The 21,270-nt window shown below is 40.7% G+C and overlaps 1 protein-coding gene across 3 annotated transcripts in view; it reads left to right on the top strand.

Moving 5' to 3' along the window:
• LOC135480553 (transient receptor potential cation channel subfamily M member 6-like) overlaps positions 1 to 21,270 on the top strand; it is a 40,944-nt gene that overhangs the window by 15,397 nt on the left and 4,277 nt on the right. For 2 of the 3 annotated variants that reach the window (XM_064760408.1, XM_064760409.1), the window contains exons 8-26: positions 254 to 434; positions 1,025 to 1,175; positions 1,596 to 1,743; positions 2,671 to 2,743; positions 3,034 to 3,078; positions 4,185 to 4,289; positions 5,212 to 5,348; positions 6,319 to 6,533; positions 7,470 to 7,613; positions 8,497 to 8,638; positions 9,613 to 9,690; positions 10,371 to 10,517; positions 11,895 to 12,023; positions 15,331 to 15,576; positions 16,023 to 16,197; positions 17,177 to 17,330; positions 17,830 to 18,014; positions 19,956 to 20,082; positions 20,717 to 20,798. In XM_064760408.1, the coding sequence (XP_064616478.1) occupies positions 254 to 434; positions 1,025 to 1,175; positions 1,596 to 1,743; positions 2,671 to 2,743; positions 3,034 to 3,078; positions 4,185 to 4,289; positions 5,212 to 5,348; positions 6,319 to 6,533; positions 7,470 to 7,613; positions 8,497 to 8,638; positions 9,613 to 9,690; positions 10,371 to 10,517; positions 11,895 to 12,023; positions 15,331 to 15,576; positions 16,023 to 16,197; positions 17,177 to 17,330; positions 17,830 to 18,014; positions 19,956 to 20,082; positions 20,717 to 20,798 (2,664 nt within the window). The remainder of the gene's footprint in view (positions 1 to 253; positions 435 to 1,024; positions 1,176 to 1,595; positions 1,744 to 2,670; positions 2,744 to 3,033; positions 3,079 to 4,184; positions 4,290 to 5,211; positions 5,349 to 6,318; positions 6,534 to 7,469; positions 7,614 to 8,496; positions 8,639 to 9,612; positions 9,691 to 10,370; positions 10,518 to 11,894; positions 12,024 to 15,330; positions 15,577 to 16,022; positions 16,198 to 17,176; positions 17,331 to 17,829; positions 18,015 to 19,955; positions 20,083 to 20,716; positions 20,799 to 21,270) is intronic. The other variant, XM_064760410.1, reaches the window with a different exon arrangement.

Genomic DNA, 21,270 nt, shown 5'->3' with positions numbered 1-21,270 from the left:
GTAGGACTTTGTTGGTCCCATCATAATAGGACTTCTGTTGTAAATAGAATTGTTCTATTGTAATAGGACTTCTATTGTAAATAGAGTTGTTCTGTTGTAATCGGACTTATTGTTGAACTATCGGTGGGCCTTACTTGCTGTATCAAAAATGTCAAGTTTCTTGTGCTCTAATCGTACTTGTAGATGAGGCTGTCAGTGCACTTTTCTGAAGCTTCCATATATTTTGGGCTTTTTTCACTTCAATACCTTTCAGCGTACCTTTGAGGCCACCTACGCTAACTGCAAAGGGCTCCCTGGTAGTTTCGAACCGCTCCCCCTAAACCCTTACCACACCCATTTTGTTCTGGTGGACAATGGTTACAGAAATCGTTTCACTCAGACAGGAAATATAGCAGAATACCGTGCTGAGCTTGAAATGGAGATGAACAAGGAAAGTAAGTGTAGACTATTTTCCCGTCGTATATTATTGTATTGTACAAGGTAGGTTATCTTCTGATGTGTTGTTATCTAATTTAGTAACCACTGATTATTGTCTTGTCATGGGTTATAGTACTCAGTCAGCTTTACGCTATACTCTTGTCGTAGGCTCGTGACGAAGTCTCCACAAGACCACTTGTTTACCACAAATACGAGTACATACCAGTGAGCCATACGTGGAAATGTTCATTAGTAACTTTCCAGACGTCGGTGGTTTACTCCACGCATACTCTTGATCGCCATCTTGCGAATAATTTGTGACGTTAAACACAAATAAACAATCAATTAAATAAATACATCTTTCTCTTATCTCCCCCGCATTTAAACGGACACACGTTGCTGGCAGACCTTCCCACATACGGCCGGAGAGAAGGCCAGCATGAGCTGGACTTGAACTCACAGCGACCGCATTCATGAGAGGCTCCTGGGTCATCACGCTGCGCTAGCGCGCTAACCAACTGAGCCACGGAGGCCCCTGAAAAATTCTTAACCACATATCGGTCCATCAGGTAATCAATTTAATGTTGTTAAACCCTTACCCTTGTAGGCCACGTTGTTTTGGTGGTTGTGGAGGGTGGCACGGGCGTCTTGTCTGACATTCTCTGCTCGTTGAACAGGGATATACCGGTGGTCATCTGTAATGGGACGGGCCGAGCCTCGAACCTAATGGCTTACGCTATCTCCAGATGTGATGAGAGGTAAGAATGAATAAATACTTATGGCTCAACGCCACGTCGGCAATATTTCAGAGATTTATTATTTCATTGACTGGTGCTTTATGCCGTACTGTAGAATATTTCACTTATTCAAGGGTGGACAGCATTATTGTTGGAGGAAACCAGACATTGCGTAACGATTACGGTCAACGTCACAAGTTATTTCTGCAAAAACTATTGCGTCATGGTTATTCCATGAAACACACTCATATATATATAATTATTATTGCAGAGCTAAAAGTATTCATTTTTTTTGAGATAAATTATTCTGTCACAGAAATAGTTCGAGAAAGAGCAAAGCGTTAGATACGTCGCTTCCTGAAGGCGTCTTTCCTCTTTTTTTTCTTTCTTGTTTTACATCTCATTTTGGATAAGACTGTAGTGTGGTAAATTGATTTTTAGGGGACAGTTATCGGAACATCACCATGACAAAGTAAAGCGCTGGCTCATGAACCTGTACGGTAACACCTGGAGTGATGAGAAGGAACGAAATGTGGAAGTGGAGAAACTCAAAAACACTGTGTGTAGCTGTTTAGAGCAAAAAGACAAAGTAAGCTCCTATTTATTGCAGGTTTTCTCAGTCTCGCTTCAGTAAAATCCGGATTCTTCCAATGTCAATTTACCATAGGGTTTTATTCAGACTGTTTGCGTAAATGCTTCTAAAGTAGCAAAATATACACCAAAATGTTCGGAAAGACCTTTTTATACATTTATTCTTTGGTTGGTGTTTTTGGCTGTTCTTTTGACCATTATGTTTCACGTATCCGAGAATCGTGTAAGATCGCGCCCATTTCAGCCAGAACAGAATTCTGAAACGTTACCTCACTAATCGAAAACTTGTTACATGGCGCGACCGTATGTACGTATGCATGGTCATGTGACGACGATTCTTTAGGTACGTGTACATATGATGTGTGGTTTTGTGGCAGGGCTAGTCCATGCCGCCAAAGAGCTGCCTTCAATTTTAGGCTATATCGATTATAAAATGGTGGGATTTATTCAAAGTCGTGCTGAAAATATGTATATATTTCCGGGAATCATTGACACCATTAATGCATCTTGTTTTGTGTAAAGTTTAAAATGTAAACTGACTTTATCTGGTTTAGCCTGCAGGTTTTCTTTCCCACCTACTCGTATTCACATCTTGCTATCGGAGCGGCGGGTCATATCATATGGACTGTATCCCATTTTACTCTTCTTATCCCATTTTACTCTTCTTATCCCATTTTACACTTCTTATCCCATTTTACTCTTCTTATCCCATTTTACTCTTCTTATCCCATTTTACTCTTCTTATCCCATTTTACACTTCTTATCCCATTTTACTCTTCTTATCCCATTTTACACTTCTTATCCCATTTTACTCTTCTTATCCCATTTTACTCTTCTTATCCCATTTTACTCTTCTTATCCCATTTTACTCTTCTTATCCCATTTTATTCTTCTTATCCCATTTTACTCTTCTTTACCTTCACAGATAAAGGTTTTTGACATCAACGAGGATCAGGGCCTGGATTTTTATGTTTTGTCGGCTCTTTTTCACCAAAAGAGTGAGTATGAAAAGGCAAACTAACGTTAAAAGAAGACGCCATGGGCGTAAATGGGATCATATTAAACAGTCAGGTTTTCTCTTACTCCATGTAACATTCAGTTAAACACTATTGGCTGAATTTTCATCACTCCTCGGGATGATGTTGATGATGGAAATGTTAACGGAATAAAAGATAAATGGCAGTAATTTGAATAGTGTAAACAGAAAGGTTAAAGTGTTTTTGGTGTGAACGGAAACGGAAAAATTCGTCGCTCAGGTATTGCATATTTCTACTGATGTCCATTCCAGGTGATAACTCCAGGGATAATGGAACACTCGATCGGAATGGAAGACGTAAGTACGGGATTAAAAGGAGATGGTAGCAAAACGGAAATGAACGAGAAAGCATCGTGTGCTGTCACACAATATGAATGATTGAATGAGTAAATGAATGTTTGAATGGGATTTAAAGTCACACTGGCAGTACTTCAGCCATAACGCGGTGAGTACATTTGAGAACCAACAAAGATTTTTGTTGGCACAAGAATGATAATATCAAAACGGAAATGCATATACATTGTGAAGGAAATGCGAAAATTTTGCAAAGTCAAAATAAACGGAAATGTTGGGAAAGGTTGATGGAGACGAGGAAATTCTACAGTGTCAAGTGTTTAGAACAGATATGAAGGAATTTTAACGGAAATGGGGAGGTGATGCAATATCACAATAGAGGGAAAGGTTAAAGAAAAGGCGGTAATACTGTAGTTTCAACAGAAAAACAAACGTAGGCTAATGTGGAAGGAAATGCGAAACTATCCAATGTCAACTTGAAATGTTTGGAATGGTTGTGGAAAGAAGTGAACTTCTGAATAGCATCAAAGGAAAAGGGAATGTGTAAAAGCATTAAAGGCAAAGAAAACATTAAAATGAAGAGTGTATAATGTGAAAGACCATTAGAAACTGTCCGGGATAGTTGCTGTATAATTTTTTTACAACTCGTTTAACCTAGTAAATTTGAATATTTTATTCTACCGTGGCCTTTCTGGCCTCAATGGGGCAATGTTGTGACGTCACGTGTACATATAAATCTATGAATGCATTCGCTGATTTGACCTTAAAACGAATTACCAGGCAAAAGTATAGATGTGACATAACTGATACCTTCTGTGTCACAACAGACCAGGGTAGAATCTGATCTTTTGATACAGTGTTACTCGGTTGGAAACATTCTTAAAAAATAAAATCCAAACTGCTTTCCTGGGCGGTTCGTAACGGTCATTCGTCAGATGTATAGTTTATTTTAAAGTTCTGTTTGAAATAAATGGAAAGCGAAAGTTGTGAAAATGTTGAAGGGAAAGTAAAGTTGCCGCAACACAAACGGAAATATTTAGAAAATGTTAACGGAAACGGCAAAAGTGCACCATCAAATGAGTCCGTGTTTCTCCATTTGTTCATTTCAGGAGAACTCCAGCGTCGTGAGAAGAGACTTGATCTGGCCATCTCTTTGAACCGACCAGATTTGGCGGAAGTGGAACTGTTCACTGAAAGCGATTACTGGCCTTCTGGTAAGATGGCGTACATTCTGCTCTTGCGCAGTGCACATGTCAACAATACAATATGAGAAAGAGGTAAATTGGTGTCATGGTTCATGTCGATCGGATTGGAGGATTTTAATCGCGTGGACCCAACCCCAGTTTCGGTCAGTCCGAAATCCTAGCTCCACTGCACTAAAGACCATAAAAGTACAATCGCATAAAGCGGTCTTATCGTTAGCTTAAATGGTCGTGCGTAAAAATCATTTGTCATCATTTTGCCACCCTGAGAAACCTGAGGAAACTTCAGCTATGTGTATACGCGTGGGACGCTAAATCAGTTACTTATCAAAGGTCGGTTGTTTTCTAGAGACACTCCGGTTTCCTTCACCCATAAAAGCGTTGACCGTCGCATTAATTATAAGTGAAACATTAATCTTGAGTACCGTGTTAAGTCCCACACAAACGAAAATCTTTCTGGGGGTTTCCGCTGGATAATTCTACTATTCTCCAGCCGAATCCATCTCGTTATGGTTCTGTTGAGGTTTTAAGTCCGAGGGTTTTTGGGGTACTTGAGGAAGGGTGTAGGTTACACGGAAACTGGTTTCCTCTCTCCATAAACCTCACTGCCATGGCATAGGAGAAACATTACTGTGTGTCGCGCTAAACCCTCTAGCTGGCGTTGAAGACCAGGTGTATTTTACCTAGGCAGTGTACATATCTGTACTTCGTACTAGAAAAGTTCGTCAGTAACTTACCAAAGGGTTGTGGTTTTCCCTGATTTCCTCCTGGACCAACCGTTAAACTGACCGCCATCATATAAGTGATTTTTTTTAATATGGGGTTAAACATTCATCAGATAAGTAAATAAATAAATTAAAAATGTATTTGAAGGCTAAACCTCAGTTAACCAATCTTTCTGAGTTGTTCAAATTATTTCCTGGTTTCTTTCCAGACATTTTGTACAAAAAGCTTGAGACTTGCATCATTGAGGACTTGGGTGGATTTGTGCGCCTGCTAATACAACAGGAAGATGTCGACATGGAAACCTTTTTGACCTATCAACGGTTAGAAAGAATTTATCATGAGTCAGTAAGTATTATTTCTGATATTTTCAGCTGAAAAAAAAACAACAGGAACAGAAATCTCGGCCACAGTTAACGTCTGTGAGACTTTATGCACAGGTTTATAGCCTATGCACAGTATATTGGTGATTTATACCCTGGGAAGGGCTATCTCTAACCACCTACATGTAGTTTAAATTGATTTATTTATTTATTTAATTGCAGTTGTTTGTTTACGTTGTACTCAAGAATATTTCACTTTTACGACGGGGGCCAGAATTACGGAGGGAGGAAACCACATAGGTAAAAGAGTCCAAGTGTAGATAAAATAAGCTGTGGAGTGTTGAGACAGCTATTTGAAAACAGTTGCACGAATAGGTAATTAAAATTCCACCTTCAGTTTTCGATCTAATGTAAATAACAGATACACACAAAAAGCAAATGACCCACGTAATGCCGAGAATTGCTGTTACAAAAGCAAGGTAGTAACATTTATTTACCTATTTACATGTAAAATTAATACTGATTACCCCCAAAAGTTTAGTTTTGTAGGAAACCAAATTTTCTGGGATAAACCCCCGACCTTGGTTCACAAACAACCTTTCTCAGATATGCACAGTTTATCGATAAAAGTGCTCTTCCATGAACGTTAGGCCACCCAAACAACTACACCAACGTCATCGACAGGCCCCAAGATACCACAAGCTGGAGAATGTACAAATGTCATGTCCAAGAGTGGGTTTGAACCCGCTCCTAGTGTGTTCTGGTGATTGAAAGGAAATCACTTTTAACAACTAGGCGTTAAAAATATTAAAATATAAAATTTAAAGGGGCCTTCGTTGCCGAGGGGGTTAGGGGCGCAATGACCGAGGATCCTTCCACCAATGTGATCGCTATGAGTTCAAGTTCAGCTCATTGTGGCTTCCTCTCCACAAGGGCCGTAGGCCTATGTGGGAAGGTCTTCCAGCATCTTCGGATGGTTGTGTTCATTTTCACAGATTACCAAAGACACTCTGCTATACAAGCTGGTCGGCCGGAAGACGAAACGGGACCGGCCGGTGGAAGAAGTCACTCTCCAGGACATAGGCAAGGTCATCCGGGGACTTCTGGACACGTACGACAAGACGGTGTATGGGACCAAGGAATTTATTCCGACGACCCCAGTGAAGGATCCTTACCTTCAGCTATTCATTTGGGCTGTGCTAAACGAGAGGTTGTCAGTTACTTATTTATTTAGTTTAATTATGTCCCGTTTAACACCATAGTTACTAATTCTGCACTTTTACGATGGCAACCAGTTTATGGGTGAACCAAACTGAACTACCGGGAATAATACACATACACCTTTGGCAAATTACTGACAAACATTTACACGGGCGTTATTGGCTGTGCATATATTCTAGGCCCAAGCGAATGGTGAAAGCGGACTGATTTACAAATTCCATATCCAAGGTCAGGTTTGAACCCGCACCTCGCGTATACTAGCGGTTTGAAAGACAAACATCTTGGCCTCTCGATGACGACACGCTCCAGTGCTAGCAGTTATCTGACTTAAAGATAGCATATACATGGCAAAATGTAAGAGGTATTCGGTCACCAAAGCGATTCTCACACTCCATTTGGTCTGCAATAGGGGGCGATAAGCTGATTAATGCTACTTAAAACATATACTAGTAAATTATTTTTCTGGCAAGGTTAACGCCGTACTCCAGAAGAAAAGATCTTCTATGCGACGACGGTCAGGTTAATAAGTAGAGTCAACCTTTGTCATAAGGAGGCAAACCTACTTATTTAAAGCCCCAGCCCAACTAGCGAGAGCTGGATTCGAACCTGCGAAATCTTTGTCCTGGGCTGTTAACCATGCGATAACAATACTTTCACAGCCCAATGAGTCAGCGATAATCCCTGTTCTACATGATATGTTGTATATAAAAATACACATTAATTTGGGCTGTATATATACAAAAAATTGGTAGTATCTTTAGGATGTGATATGAATTGCGTTATCCGCATCGCAAAGAATTCTTTATCACTGTTTATCCATAAAAGAAATTAATAAAAATATACGTCTTAGCAGTGACTGTATACGCATGGTAACTATACTTGTTTACTCTAAGCATAATTTAATCTCTTCTTTTAACGATTTCAGGAAAATCTTAGCTAAACTGTTCTGGGAGTTCGTGGACACCCCAGTTGCCACGGCATTGTTGGGAAGTTGGTTGTACTTTAAGATGAGCAATAAACTTGGAGCGGGCGATCAGGAATGGGCCGCAGATCTGCTACAAGAAAAAGAGTATGTATTTTAGTTTACAATTGTACAGGTAGAAACAAGAATTGTTGTGTTTGTGTAGCTGATTTATAGTTGTGTTTTGTTTGCACAAACAATAATTTTGATCCCCACAGTTCATCAATGATGAAACGTAACGGTAAGCGTTAACTTTCAGTACACAGTTTTTACACTGTGTTAACGTGGGAAAACAGTTGTTGCAATATTTCGATAATCAAATATGGGACTTCCAAACTGACAAAATCAGAAAGTTGGCAAGCCGTTGACGCGTGGAATGCCGATATGTCTCTGAGAACCATTGAAATCAACATTGGTCAACACCAGTAAACAACTGATCTGGAAACATTAGCGAACAGATGAGGACAACATGGAGTTATTCTGGTCGACGGGAGCGGTAATAGATAATAACGCTGTCCCTTGTTATAAATACAGTAGTTTGTTTCTTTTTATCAATCACCTATATTTAGCTATCTGTAAAATCAGTCATACTCGCTACCAAAATTACCATTCGTTCGTGTCTCGTAACTATATTGTTACAATGAAAATGCATTTAGAATACATTTTTCTAATTAATAATGGTAAACTCCATAAACTTGGGTCGACACCAGTAAATCATTGCCTTGGGTGACGTCCTAGTTATTCAAAGGCTAGTATTTTTCACTTACACGCCGGCGGCCAGCATTATAGTGGGAGGAAACCAGGCTCTGCCCGAGGGAAACCCACGACCATCCGCAGTTTGCTGACAGACTTTCCCATGCCTCTACACTTTAAAACAGGTAGATTAATCTTGTTCTCACAATAACATGGCTGCAGTACTGCTGAAGCGGAGTAAAAGCATGACCATTCATTTATTCATTCCATTCTGTTTTTGTATGTTACATAATTTAAGGACCATGGAAAAGTTGGCTGTGCATACTCTCAGCGAGCTACACGCCCGTTACCCCAAGCAAGCTTTTCACTGTTTGGAGAGAGACAAACCCCTGTGGGGGAACATTACCAGCCTTCAAATTGCCTCCGCCGCAGATGCCAAGGTAAGCTCACTCTCACTATATTTTATGCCCCCTTGCGGATTGTCGGCAGTGTGATTTGCGCGTGTTAGTTGTTCGCGTGTACCATCTACTTGTTCACAAGATATCTAAAAGACTAATTAAATAAGATAACAAAACCATTAATTGCTTTACTGCCTTCATTTCACTACATTTTACGGACTAATCTACATAAAAGTATAACATGAAACACCCATTAACCAAATAAATGAATAAACAAATAAATAGTTATTTTAACTTCAGTATGCACTGGCCAAGTCGCAAGGCTTTGTTAAATCATTACAAAATTAAACTAGTTGAACAAGATTTAATTTGGGACAGTAATGACCATTTATAATTGTTTTGATTGTCAGACGTCACTGTGGTAGAATTACTTAATGCTGTGTTGTCATGACATTTAATACACAATAACATGAAAAGGGGCCAGGTCTCGGTGATGCTTAGTGCACCAGCAGAATCAAAATGGCGTACGCAATTTACATGTGCATGAAATAAAATACTTTGTTACTCTAGCTATATACCCAGTGAGTAAATTTGTTTAGATGCGTAACTTTGAAAGATGAAAACAAAACCATTATCACTGAAATGTCATTGCCGTTTTGCCGGCTCAACTGGTAGAGCGTCCCCTTCGAAGCGGCATATTCAGGGTCATCCTGGGTCAGGTCACACCTAAGACTTTAAAAAGGTCTCAGACGTTCAGCATTAAGGGGAAATGGAACGACTGGTTGACCCGTATCAGTATAATGGCTAGGGTGGGGCGACTTACTTGCCTTCGGTAAGTCGATTCAGTGAAGCAGCAATGGAGAAAAGAGCGGTGGAAATCCGTCCTGCAACAAGGAGGCACATTACATACACTCTAACGACCCCTTCATCGTCATACGACTGAAAAATTGTTACCTACGACGTTAAACCCCGAGCACTCACTCACTCATTCACTCTTGACATTTTGCTGGTTTCAGCTCTTCTTGGGCAGTCCTACGTGCCAGAAGAGTTTGCGATCGGAGTGGTTAGGCGACGTCAAGATGCAACTGTGGCAGGTTAGTAGATGGCACCGGCACTTAAAGAGCTGCAAGATAAAGGAAATGTTAAATAATCTTGGATACGCTCTCATGTGTATGGCAAACCAATTATTGTATTAAAGTGTACATAAAACCCTTGACTACTTTTGCTTGTTTGCTTGTTTTAATGATAATTCCATGTATAGGCAATTACTTGTTACACCGCCTTATACAATGGAATGGGGTCTCCGCGAGGCCTAGGGGTTAACGTGTCTGCGCACCAATGCGATCGCTGTGAATTCAAGTATGTCTCATGCTGGCTTCCTCTCCAATCGCAAATGCAAAAGCCTGCCAGCAACCTGGGATGGCCATGGGCTTTCCCCTGGTACCAGCCCGCTTTCCTCTCACCCTAATGCTACATGGCCGCCGTCTTATAAGTGAAATATTCTTGAGTACGCCATAAAACAGCATTCAAATAAATAAATAGATAATAAAGGTTGGCGTCACTGCCTTCAATAATGAGAGCTTATATCATAGTGGAAACATGGCGGAAAGAGAAACAGTAGCTCTGGCCCTGAATTAACGCTAAAGCAGGCTTCGCCTCTGAACATGATGTGAAATTCTGAAAAGTAGATAAATAAGTGATCTGAATTGTACGATGAATGCTTTTGAAGCTAGGATAACCATAGTCAAGATTATGTTTTCTTTGCGCCTGTTAGATCTTTCTCTGCCTGCCCCTGGCTGTAGTCCTTCCCTTTTTGGTCGGCGTATGGGGGAGATTCAAGGAACCTACCAAGAGAAAATCCTGGACGAAGAAAATAGCCGAGTTCTTCTGCTCACCAAGAGTGAAATTCATTAATTATGTCGTGAGTAAAGTTCATATCGTGTTTATAGTATTTGCAATGTTCTTCTCACACTTGTCAAGTTCATGAATTGTGTGGTGTATATTTGCCGAGTTCTTCTGCTCGCCAAGAGTGAAGGTCATCGATTATGTCATGAGTATTTGCCGAATTCTTCGCGTAAGATTAGCTTATGAATTATATTGTCTGTAATGTATTTGCCGAATTCTTCTCTCTGAGTAAAGCTTATGAATTATATTGTCTGTAATGTATTTGCCGAATTCTTCTCTCTGAGTAAAGCTTATGAATTATTTTGTCCGAAATGTATTTGCCGAATTCTTGTCTCACGTGCCAAGTTCTTGAATTACATGGATTATATTTGCTGAATACTTCTGCTTGTCAAGAATGAAATCCATGAATTATTTGATTTAAGCATTTGACGGATTGTTTGCCTGCGAGTGAAGTTTATGAATGATATTGTGCGTATTGTATTTGCCGAATTATTCTCTCACCTCAAGCTCTTATTATGTGTAGTATAAATTTGCTGAAGACATATTTTGGCGAATTTTGGGGAATGACGTTCAGGAACTGTATCACGTGCATTTGTGTGTTTTTTTAGGCTGTATAAGAATGAGGTCCTTGGATTATATGATTAATATTTGCTGAATTTCTCTGAAGACACATACTGAGATTGACGAATATCATATCGTGCGTTTGCCAAATATATAGGCTTGCTTTAATAGAATGGGGTATTTACACAAAGCATTCCAGGATACGTGCATTCTAGATGGCATAGTTTGATTCCAGTACGTGGGAGTTGTGCCGGTAGTTAGAATTGGATTCGAGTAGATGACGACTAGATTTAAATAGAAGCTGTATTCGAGTAGATGAAAAACAGATTTGAGTAGACAGGAGCTGTATTCGAGTAGATGAAAAACAGATCTGAGTAGACAGAAGCTGTATTCGAGTAGATGAAAAACAGATCTGAGTAGACAGAAGCTGTATTCGAGTAGATGAAAAACAGATTTGAGTAGACAGGAGCTGTATTCGAGTAGATGAAAAACAGATCTGAGTAGACAGAAGCTGTATTCGAGTAGATGAAAAACAGATCTGAGTAGACAGAAGCTGTATTCGAGTAGATGAAAAACAGATCTGAGTAGACAGAAGCTGTATTCGAGTAGATGAAAAACAGATTTTAGTAGATAGAGACTGGGTTTGGGTAACTTTGCGGATTAGTGGTACCGGTATTGTAAATGCCAGAAAGTCAATAGTCTGCATGGAAAGCTCGAACAGCCTGGAAACAGAGTAAAGGATGCTTTCATTAATTTGCTTTGTACCTGAGTATTTCTTAGTGTTTAGCCAACATTGCTTTGGTTTCTCAGGAGTAGCTTGTGTAATTTACAGGTTTCGTACATAATCTTCCTCGTGCTGTTCACCTACCTCATCTTATTCGAAGTGAATGAGAAGGTTTGCGTACTGGAGTGGATATGCGCTGTCTGGGCATTCTCCATCTTGCTGGACGAGTGCCACCGTGTAAGTTCGATCTATATCATTTCTTTAAGCCACATTCAGATGGTGACATTGTCGAGTCGGCCTGCCGAATTCGATTTATATAGTCGAATGAAAATAGAATGTGTGCTGTTTCATGGGATTGTAGAATTCGACAAAATGACAGCGCCTGAATGCGGCTTACATGCATGAAATAGAGTTGTGTTTCTTTCATTTCACCTGTTGAATTCTTCGATACAACAGTTCCCATCGTGCGACGGCTTTATACCATGTACATAGTGGAAACTCTTAGCTGATTAACATTCTTTGAGTAACGCCTTGCAAGATACAAATCTGAGAGAGAAAAAGCACACGCAGAGGTAGCTCGCCATTATCATGATAATTTACTCACAGGAATTTGATTTGGCATAAAACTTTTGTGTTCTTAACAGAAATATTACACAAATATCCCACAAGATGGGATTGGTGTGTAGCTTGGAAGTGGCATGCATGGGGCCAGCATACACAATGGATACTCGCCATACCAGACATGGACAAATACACAACTGCAGACAGGTTAAGCAGGGCTTAGGCAAACCACACAACATGACATAGTGACATGGACAAATACACAACTGCAGACAGGTTAAGCGGGGCTTAGGCAAACCACACAACATGACACAATGACATGGACAAATACACAACTGCAGACAGGTTAAGCGGGTCTTAGGCAAACTACACAACATGACACACTGACAAAGTACACTATGGATACTCGCCATACCAGACATGGACAAATACACAACTGCAGACAGGTTAAGAAGGGCTTAGACAAACTACTTAACATGAATGACAAAGTACACAATGGATACCAGCCATACCAGATATGGACAAATACACAACTGCAGACAGGGTAAACGAACTACTTAACATGACTGACAAAGTGCACATGACTGACAAAGTGCACAATGGATACTAGCCATACCAGACAAATACACAACTGCAGACAGGTTAAGCGGGGCTTAGGCAAACCACACAACATGACACAATGACATGGACAAATTCACAACTGCAGACAGGTTAAGCGGGGCTTAGGCAAACCACACAACATGACACAATGACATGGACAAATACACAACTGCAGACAGGTTAAGCGGGGCTTAGGCAAACTCCACAACATGACACACTGACAAAGTACACAATGGATACTAGCCATACCAGACATGGACAAATACACAACTGCAGACAGGTTAAGCGAGTCTTAGGCAAAGTACACAACATGACACAGTAAGTACACAACGGATACTCGCCATACCAGACATGGGCAAATACACAACTGCAGACAGGTTAAGCGGGGCTTAGACAAACTACACAACATGACACACTGACAAAGTACACAATGGATACTAGCCATACCAGACATGCACAAATACACAACTGCAGACAGGTTAAGCGTGGCTTAGACAAACTACACAACATGACGCACTGATAAAGTACACAACGGATACTCGCCATACCAGACATGGACAAATACACAACTGCAGACAGGTTAAGCGGGGCTTAGACAAACTACACAACATGACACACTGACAAAGTACACAATGGATACTCGCCATGCCAGACATGGACAAATACACAACTGCAGACAGGTTAAGCGGGGCTTAGGCAAACTACACAACATTGCACACTGACATTGTAAACAATGTATACTCGCCATACCAGGCATGGACAAATACACAACTGCAGACAGGTTAAGCGGGACTTAGACAAACTACACAACATGACACACTGACAAAGTACACAACGGATACTCGCCATACCAGACATGGACAAATACACAACTGCAGACAGGTTAAGCGGGGCTTAGGCAAGCCACACAACATGACACAGTGACATGGACAAATACACAACTGCAGACAGGTTAAGCGGGGCTTAGGCAAACCACACAACATGACACAATGACATGGACAAATACACAACTGCAGACAGGTTAAGCGGGGCTTAGGCAAACTCCACAACATGACACACTGACAAAGTACACAACGGATACTAGCCATACCAGACATGGACAAATACACAACTGCAGACAGGTTAAGCGGGTCTTAGGCAAACTACACAACATGACACAGTAAGTACACAATGGATACTAGCCATACCAGACATGGACAAATACACAACTGCAGACAGGTTAAGCGGGGCTTAGACAAACTACACAACATGACACACTGACAAAGTACACAATGGATACTAGCCATACCAGACATGCACAAATACACAACTGCAGACAGGTTAAGCGTGGCTTAGACAAACTACACAACATGACACACTGATAAAGTACACAACGGATACTCGCCATACCAGACATGGACAAATACACAACTGCAGACAGGTTAAGCGTGGCTTAGACAAACTACACAACATGACACACTGACAAAGTACACAATGGATACTAGCCATGCCAGACATGGACAAATACACAACTGCAGACAGGTTAAGCGGGGCTTAGGCAAACTACACAACATTGCACACTGACATTGTAAACAATGTATACTCGCCATACCAGACATGGACAAATACACAACTGCAGACAGGTTAAGCGGGACTTAGACAAACTACACATCATGACACACTGACAAAGTACACAATGGATACTCGCCATGCCAGACATGGACAAATACACAACTGCAGACAGGTTAAGCGGGGCTTAGGCAAACTACACAACATTGCACACTGACATTGTAAACAATGTATACTCGCCATACCAGGCATGGACAAATACACAACTGCAGACAGGTTAAGCGGGACTTAGACAAACTACACAACATGACACACTGACAAAGTACACAACGGATACTAGCCATACCAGACATGGACAAATACACAACTGCAGACAGGTTAAGCGGGGCTTAGGCAAACTACACAACATGACACACTGACTAAGTACACAATGGATACTCGCCATACCAGATATGGACAAGTTGACAACTGCAGACAGGGTAAACGAGACTTAAACAAACTACACAACTAGATACCAACCATTCATATACCAGAGATGGACAAGTTGACAACTGCAGACAGGGTAAACGAGACCTAAACAAACTACACAACTGGATACTAACCATTCATATACCAGATATGTACAAGTTGACAACTGCAGACAGGGTAAATGGGCCTTAGACTTAATACACTACTTGACACAGGGTATACTGGACAGAGACAATGTACTGGACTTTGAACTTCTATAAGAATGTGGTGTTCATATCATTAACACTTTAAATCTGGGCTTTGTTTATCTTTAAATTGGCTTTGACGGATAATGTTACAATAGCTTTAAAGATATTTCTTTTTCCAGATAATCTGCGTGCCGGTCTTGTCTAAGAGGAGCTTATTTCGCCTCTGGCGCGGCGGCCTCTACTGGTTCTACCTGCTGAGTGTGTTAATGGTACTTGTTGGTGTGTTTATCCATGCCTTCACAACAAAGATCCAGCTAGCCAGGAACATTTTTGCCGTCAACTGTGTCTTCTTCTACCTGAGAATACTCCGCTTCTACACCGCCAGCGAACACTTAGGACCGAAGCTTCACATTATCAAATCCACGGTGAGTTCCGAATCTCAACTTTGAAATTTACGTTCATCTGTATGCACACAATAAAGGTTTAGCTCATTTGCCCACAAGATGAACCTAGCCCGCGGTAGATTTGCCCACATATATGAACCTAATTTGTCCACAAATATGAAACCAACCTGTCATTAACTTGTCCACAAAAGTTTACACAACCTGTTGGATAGACACACGCACTTGTTTAAGAAAAAGGTATTTCGGGCACGTAAACTGATTTACTACAGGCTTTATGCTGTATTTTGTCTTTCACAAAAAACGTGGACTTTCTTCTACTAAATCTTTTGTATTGTATCTTCTGTTTTATCAAAGCTTCTAGCCTGTAAAAACCATATCCACAAAGGTAGGTCTAACCTCATTTAGCCCTGTCCATAAATTTTCTTTCTCACTCTTACCTTTAATGTATTATTTGTTTATTTTACCAGCTTCGCCCCCTGTTTTTCTTCGGCCTGATCACCCTGGTGTTTCTCTTTGCCTACGGAGTGCCCTCTCAGGCGTTGATGTACGAAAAAAGACGGCCGTATTGGGGAGTGCTGTACGACATTGTTTACGTACCGTACTGGCAAATCTACGGGGAGTTACAGCTGGAAAACATAGAGAGTAAGACAATCTGGTGTTATATTACACCGCATGCTATGAACAAAAATGCACACGTCGAAAAATAAATTGAGTGAGTGAGTGCTTAGCGTTTAACGTGGCCAAAAGATAAAGTGAGTGAGTGCTTAGGGTTTAACGTCGCCGACAAATAGAATGCGTGAGTGAGTGCTTAGGGTTTAACGTCGCAGAAAAATAGAATGTCATGCTAATATAACTTCGAAATTCTTTCCTTTTTTTTGTTCCATATATATGCTCTCCTGATATGTAACATGGATATATATAGGCCTGTGCGTGTGGAGACATGGTTTTTGGAAAACCTGGGTTAAATCCGAACGTGAAAATTTATGATTCCCCGTCTCTCACTCTTTTGAGACCTTGGAAATAACAAGTGCTTCGTTGTTTTCCCCTACTCTGATCTGCATATCTGTACGTCACACGTAATAAAGTGCGTCATTAACTTTCCAAAATGCAATGCAGTTTACCCCGAGCACTGACGATTTCTCCACACATAAAATTAACCGTCAGCGTATATGTGTAAAATCATTTTGTCTGGCGTTAAACAACAATCAAATAAGAAAATCTGTACTAAACTTCGCAATCCTCGCAGCTTTTTCAGAGCTGATCAGGCCAGTGTTTCAATGTAGTGTGTTGTCGACGATCAGTAGTGTCTCAGTGGTCAAATGGCCAAAATTGTGTGACAGTGTATTCTTGTGTTGTTGCCGATGATCAGAAGTGTCTCAGTGCTCAAACAGCCAAAACTGTGTGACAATGTATTGTTGTGTTATTGCCGACGATAGTAGTGACTCAGAGCGGAAATGGCCAAAACTGTGTTACAAGTTTCAATGTATTGTTATATTCTTGCTGACAGTCAGTAATGTCCCAGTGCTCAAATGGTCAAAACTCTGTTAAAATGTATTTTTGTGTTATTACAATGCTATTACAATGAACCCTTGTGTTATATTGTTTTGTTATATTATTTCAGCAGCTGATGAAGACTGTCTCAGCGCACAACGCGCCCATAACATTTCGGACCCGTCCTCCTGTCGTCAGTTCTCCAGAATGGTGCCTTTGATGTTGGCAATCTACTTATTCTTCGCTAACGTTCTTCTTCTCAACCTTATCATCGCCATCTTCACGTAAGCCCACTTTTACTGACAGAATTATTTGTACTTCCGAGTTTTGGCCAAGGATTTGTGTCTGAGTGAGCAGTGGGCTGTATCGTTGAGTTATCTTCCCTGAGACAACATCTAGATGGTGCTTTGCGTATCTTTGGCCAAGACACAGTGTTGTTCCTCACTGCAGAGTCGGGTAGTCGTCGCTGTTATATTTTTTCAAAGGTTTTTAAAGTCTAATTGTTATTATCCAAGAAAATGAAGCATGACTTTTCATTAGTTTGTTTTGTCATTCGTATGCGTACTGTAATTTTTCAACCTTTGCGCATGTTTGCAAGGTGTTAATTCAAGCATATCGTTAAGACATTACTCCATCTTGATTGAAAAAAAGTTATACTTTTATGAAACCCTGAAAGTGACCAACACAACTTATGTGCATTAATTACAGTGAAAGTTGCTCTTTCATATGCACAAAGGTTGAGGGTATATCATATAATAAAAATATCTCCATTTTGGCTTGTAGGAAAATATTTGAAACAGTGGAAAGTAACAGCATAATAATCTGGAAGTATCAGATGTATTTTTTCATCAAGGAATACCGAGTGAAGTCCATTCTACCCACACCAATCAGCTTACTAGAGGATACATTCCGCATCGCTAAACATTTATTCCATTGCTGCTGCCGGATGTGCATCACACAGCCCAAGGGTAAGCATTCAAAAGGGCGCATGGATTTTTGTTTTTATGGGGTGCGGCCGCGAAGAAGAGACGGAGCCAATGTTGCTTTCTGTAATATTCCGTTCAGTTCAAGTAGGAGTCGCCAGACAACGTGATTTTTCTCAGTCGCCAGACTGAACCCTGGGCCCAGTTACTTCAAAGTGAGCAGCTAAGCTATTAGCTGTGATTTGGAGATTGGCCATTGGTTTTGTATTAGAACATGACAGGTATTAAGATTCAAACCTGGCTTAAGCTTTGATTCACGTTTGAACAACTGACCTCTGATCTACAGCTGTAACCCTGATATATTTATTTAATTATTTATTTGATTGGTGTTTTACGCCGTACTCAAGAATATTTCACTTATACGACAGCGGCCAGCATTATGGTGGGAGGAAACCGGGCAGTGCCCGGGTGAAACCCACGACCATCCGCAGGTTGCTGAGAGACCTTCCCACTTACGGCCGGAGAGGAAGCCAGCATGAGCTGGACTTGAACTCACAGCGACCTCATTGGTGAGATTACGCTGTACCCAGGAATATTTCACCTATACGACGGCGTCTAGCAATTGTGGAGGGACATAAGCGGGCAGGGCCAGGCGAATATCCACGACCATTCGCAGGTTGCTAATCCTAATTGACGGAAATTGACAAAAGGCCAGGTTTCTCAGGTTACTTGCAACCATTTGCCAGCTATCACACTGTCGCCGTTGCTCAGGCTGTACTCTCCATACCGTAGTGTTAAGGTGAACATTGTAATAGGAAACTTTTCCCGCCTAATTCGGGCCTAAGTCATGTAATATGTTGTTCATTCCTTCCTTGACCACTTGGCTTGAGAGACCCGGGGATCAAACCCGGGTCGGATCATACCAAAATATGTGTTGCTGCCTTGCTTGGTGATCAGCACTGAGAGGTTAGAGCAAGGAAACTGGACTGGTTGGCCCGGTGTCAGTATTATGTGACAGGGTAACCGTGTCATGTCTGCTATATTCGGCATTATTCTTCAGTGGCGGCAGCCCCTTGGGGGCATGAAGACTCCCTGCCACAATACGTACACACACACCCTATGACTCCGTGTCGTCATATAACTGAAAAATTGTGAAGTACGACCTTAAACTCCAGGCATACATACATACACACATATATACATACATACATACATACATACATACATACATACATACATACCTGCCTACCTACCTACCTACCTACCTACCTACATTCCTACCGTTACGGTGCCGATTTCTTGGCTAACTGATAGCTTGTAGTACTCATGTATTACAAGAGAGCAGTGGACGAAACAGCTTAAACCTGAAAATAGGTATCCCGAGTAACCATTTATTTATAATAAATTAACTTGGACTCTGGTTGGGCTTTTTGATCCGTAAGTTGGAACCGACGATGAATATAATTTCGTGTCTACTTTTTGTATCACGAAAAGCAAACTAGTTAGTTGGGATCCTCTTCTGATTGTAATCCATTGTATGACGTTAACAAATTTTCCTGTCTGATGTTACTTTCACATTTGATCTCATTATTTTTATTTTAATTAATTTGCTTTCTTTGATGTTTTTTTTTTATACCTGATGCTATACTTAAAATTATATAAAATATTTCATATATGATAATGCATTATATTAAAATATTACATTGTATTAGAGTGAAAAATATCGGCCGCCCAAATATCGGTGGGCCTTACCACCCAATTGATGGTTTCCACTTTGGTTACTTTCAATTTTTTTCCATCTTCTCGCCTTGGAGTTTTTCGCACGAATTCATTGCGAAAAAACTCGAGTTCATTCTCGTCAGTTTGCATCTATGAACGTTGAATTTTCCTCGTAAATAGACCTGTATTTCGCCAGTGCTGGATCACAATTGTGCCTTTTCTTCAGATTGAGCGAGAATTGAATGTGTCTTTTTTTGTTGTTGGCAGAACTCCGTACTGAGGAAGAGATGCATTTACGATGGGTAGAGCGTCAGGTGACCGACCGGTATATACGGAAAGCGAAGGAACTGGAAGACCTGGCGAAAAATAAACATCTGTATGCTATCCAGAAAAGGTAACGTTTTTAAGGGAGAGTTTAATTATGGAAAGGGATGTATCCTGGATACATTTGTTCGTGTACATGTACGATTCTAGTTGTTTCACAAAATAAAAACCCCATTCTACTGTGCTTGTAATGTGTCTAAAACTTCACCAGGTGTTAGCACAGAATTTCAGGCTGCCATTATAACAGTCCCTTAACATTATGGGTATCTCTTCTACAGGATTCTGTGCTACCATTCTAGTTGTTTCTGCGTAAAACCACAGCCAATAGATGTTAGGCCGATGTTAACATCAGGAAAAAACAGGAAAATTATATCGTCTTAATTTCACCCAACTTTAAACGTGACATTTACAGTAAACCATCTCTGGGGGCAATCCAAAACATCAAAGGCTGTGCGAGGTTTTCTCCCCTTGAAAGTTCACGTTGCTTTCTTTCTTTCGGGATGCAGATGGTGAAAATGTCAGAAGGGTGTAGTGTCTTGTAGAGACTGTAGAGGGCGCTGCACGTAGCTTTCGTCACATACACGCCCTTGTCATAAAGAATCCTGCACATGATACAGGCTTGATACTTTCCACTTCTCTTTACTTTTAACATCTGTATGATAAAATGTATACCTTCCTAAAATACGTTCTTTGTTACATTGTAGTATTGATAGTCTTCGTTCCAACTTGATCGGTGACCTCGGTATACTGGGAAGGATGCCAAAAGTAGGAGTGGCGGGAGTCATGGTAACGGCGATCATTGATTGACATATAGACATTTACACATTTTGAGACTTTGTCTTTCGCTAATACTGCTGAGATTTGCAAAATTTTAATTTCTAAAGCCGAAAAATAAGCTTTATGATCGTATTTCTATTTTTGACTTAATTCAGAAATGGCTTTGTGGAAATTGCCCAAGCTTTGGTTGAGTGGTTAGAGTTGCTTGCCGTTCACTGGGTAGAACGCAAGAACTGTGAGTTCAAACCCTGCCACTAACAGAGGATTTGTAGATTCCCTAGCTTTCACTGTGTGGGAGGCCTTAGTAACAATAAACGATCGAGGACGCTCGTGTGGCTGTTTGCGCAGCCTAAATAATGTTCGTTGAAGGCCATTTGGCTTCCACCCACGTCTGGGACCAGGTTGCTTGCCAAAGTTTACCCAAGGCAATCCAGCTTCCTCCTTCAATTTTGAGACATATCTGGATATCACAAGTGAAACG

This window comes from Liolophura sinensis, chromosome 13 (assembly GCF_032854445.1).
Source record: "Liolophura sinensis isolate JHLJ2023 chromosome 13, CUHK_Ljap_v2, whole genome shotgun sequence".
Lineage (NCBI taxonomy): Eukaryota > Metazoa > Mollusca > Polyplacophora > Chitonida > Chitonidae > Liolophura > Liolophura sinensis.
Note: the sequence above shows the minus strand (reverse complement) of the source record. Positions and strands in the feature narration are given on the sequence as shown.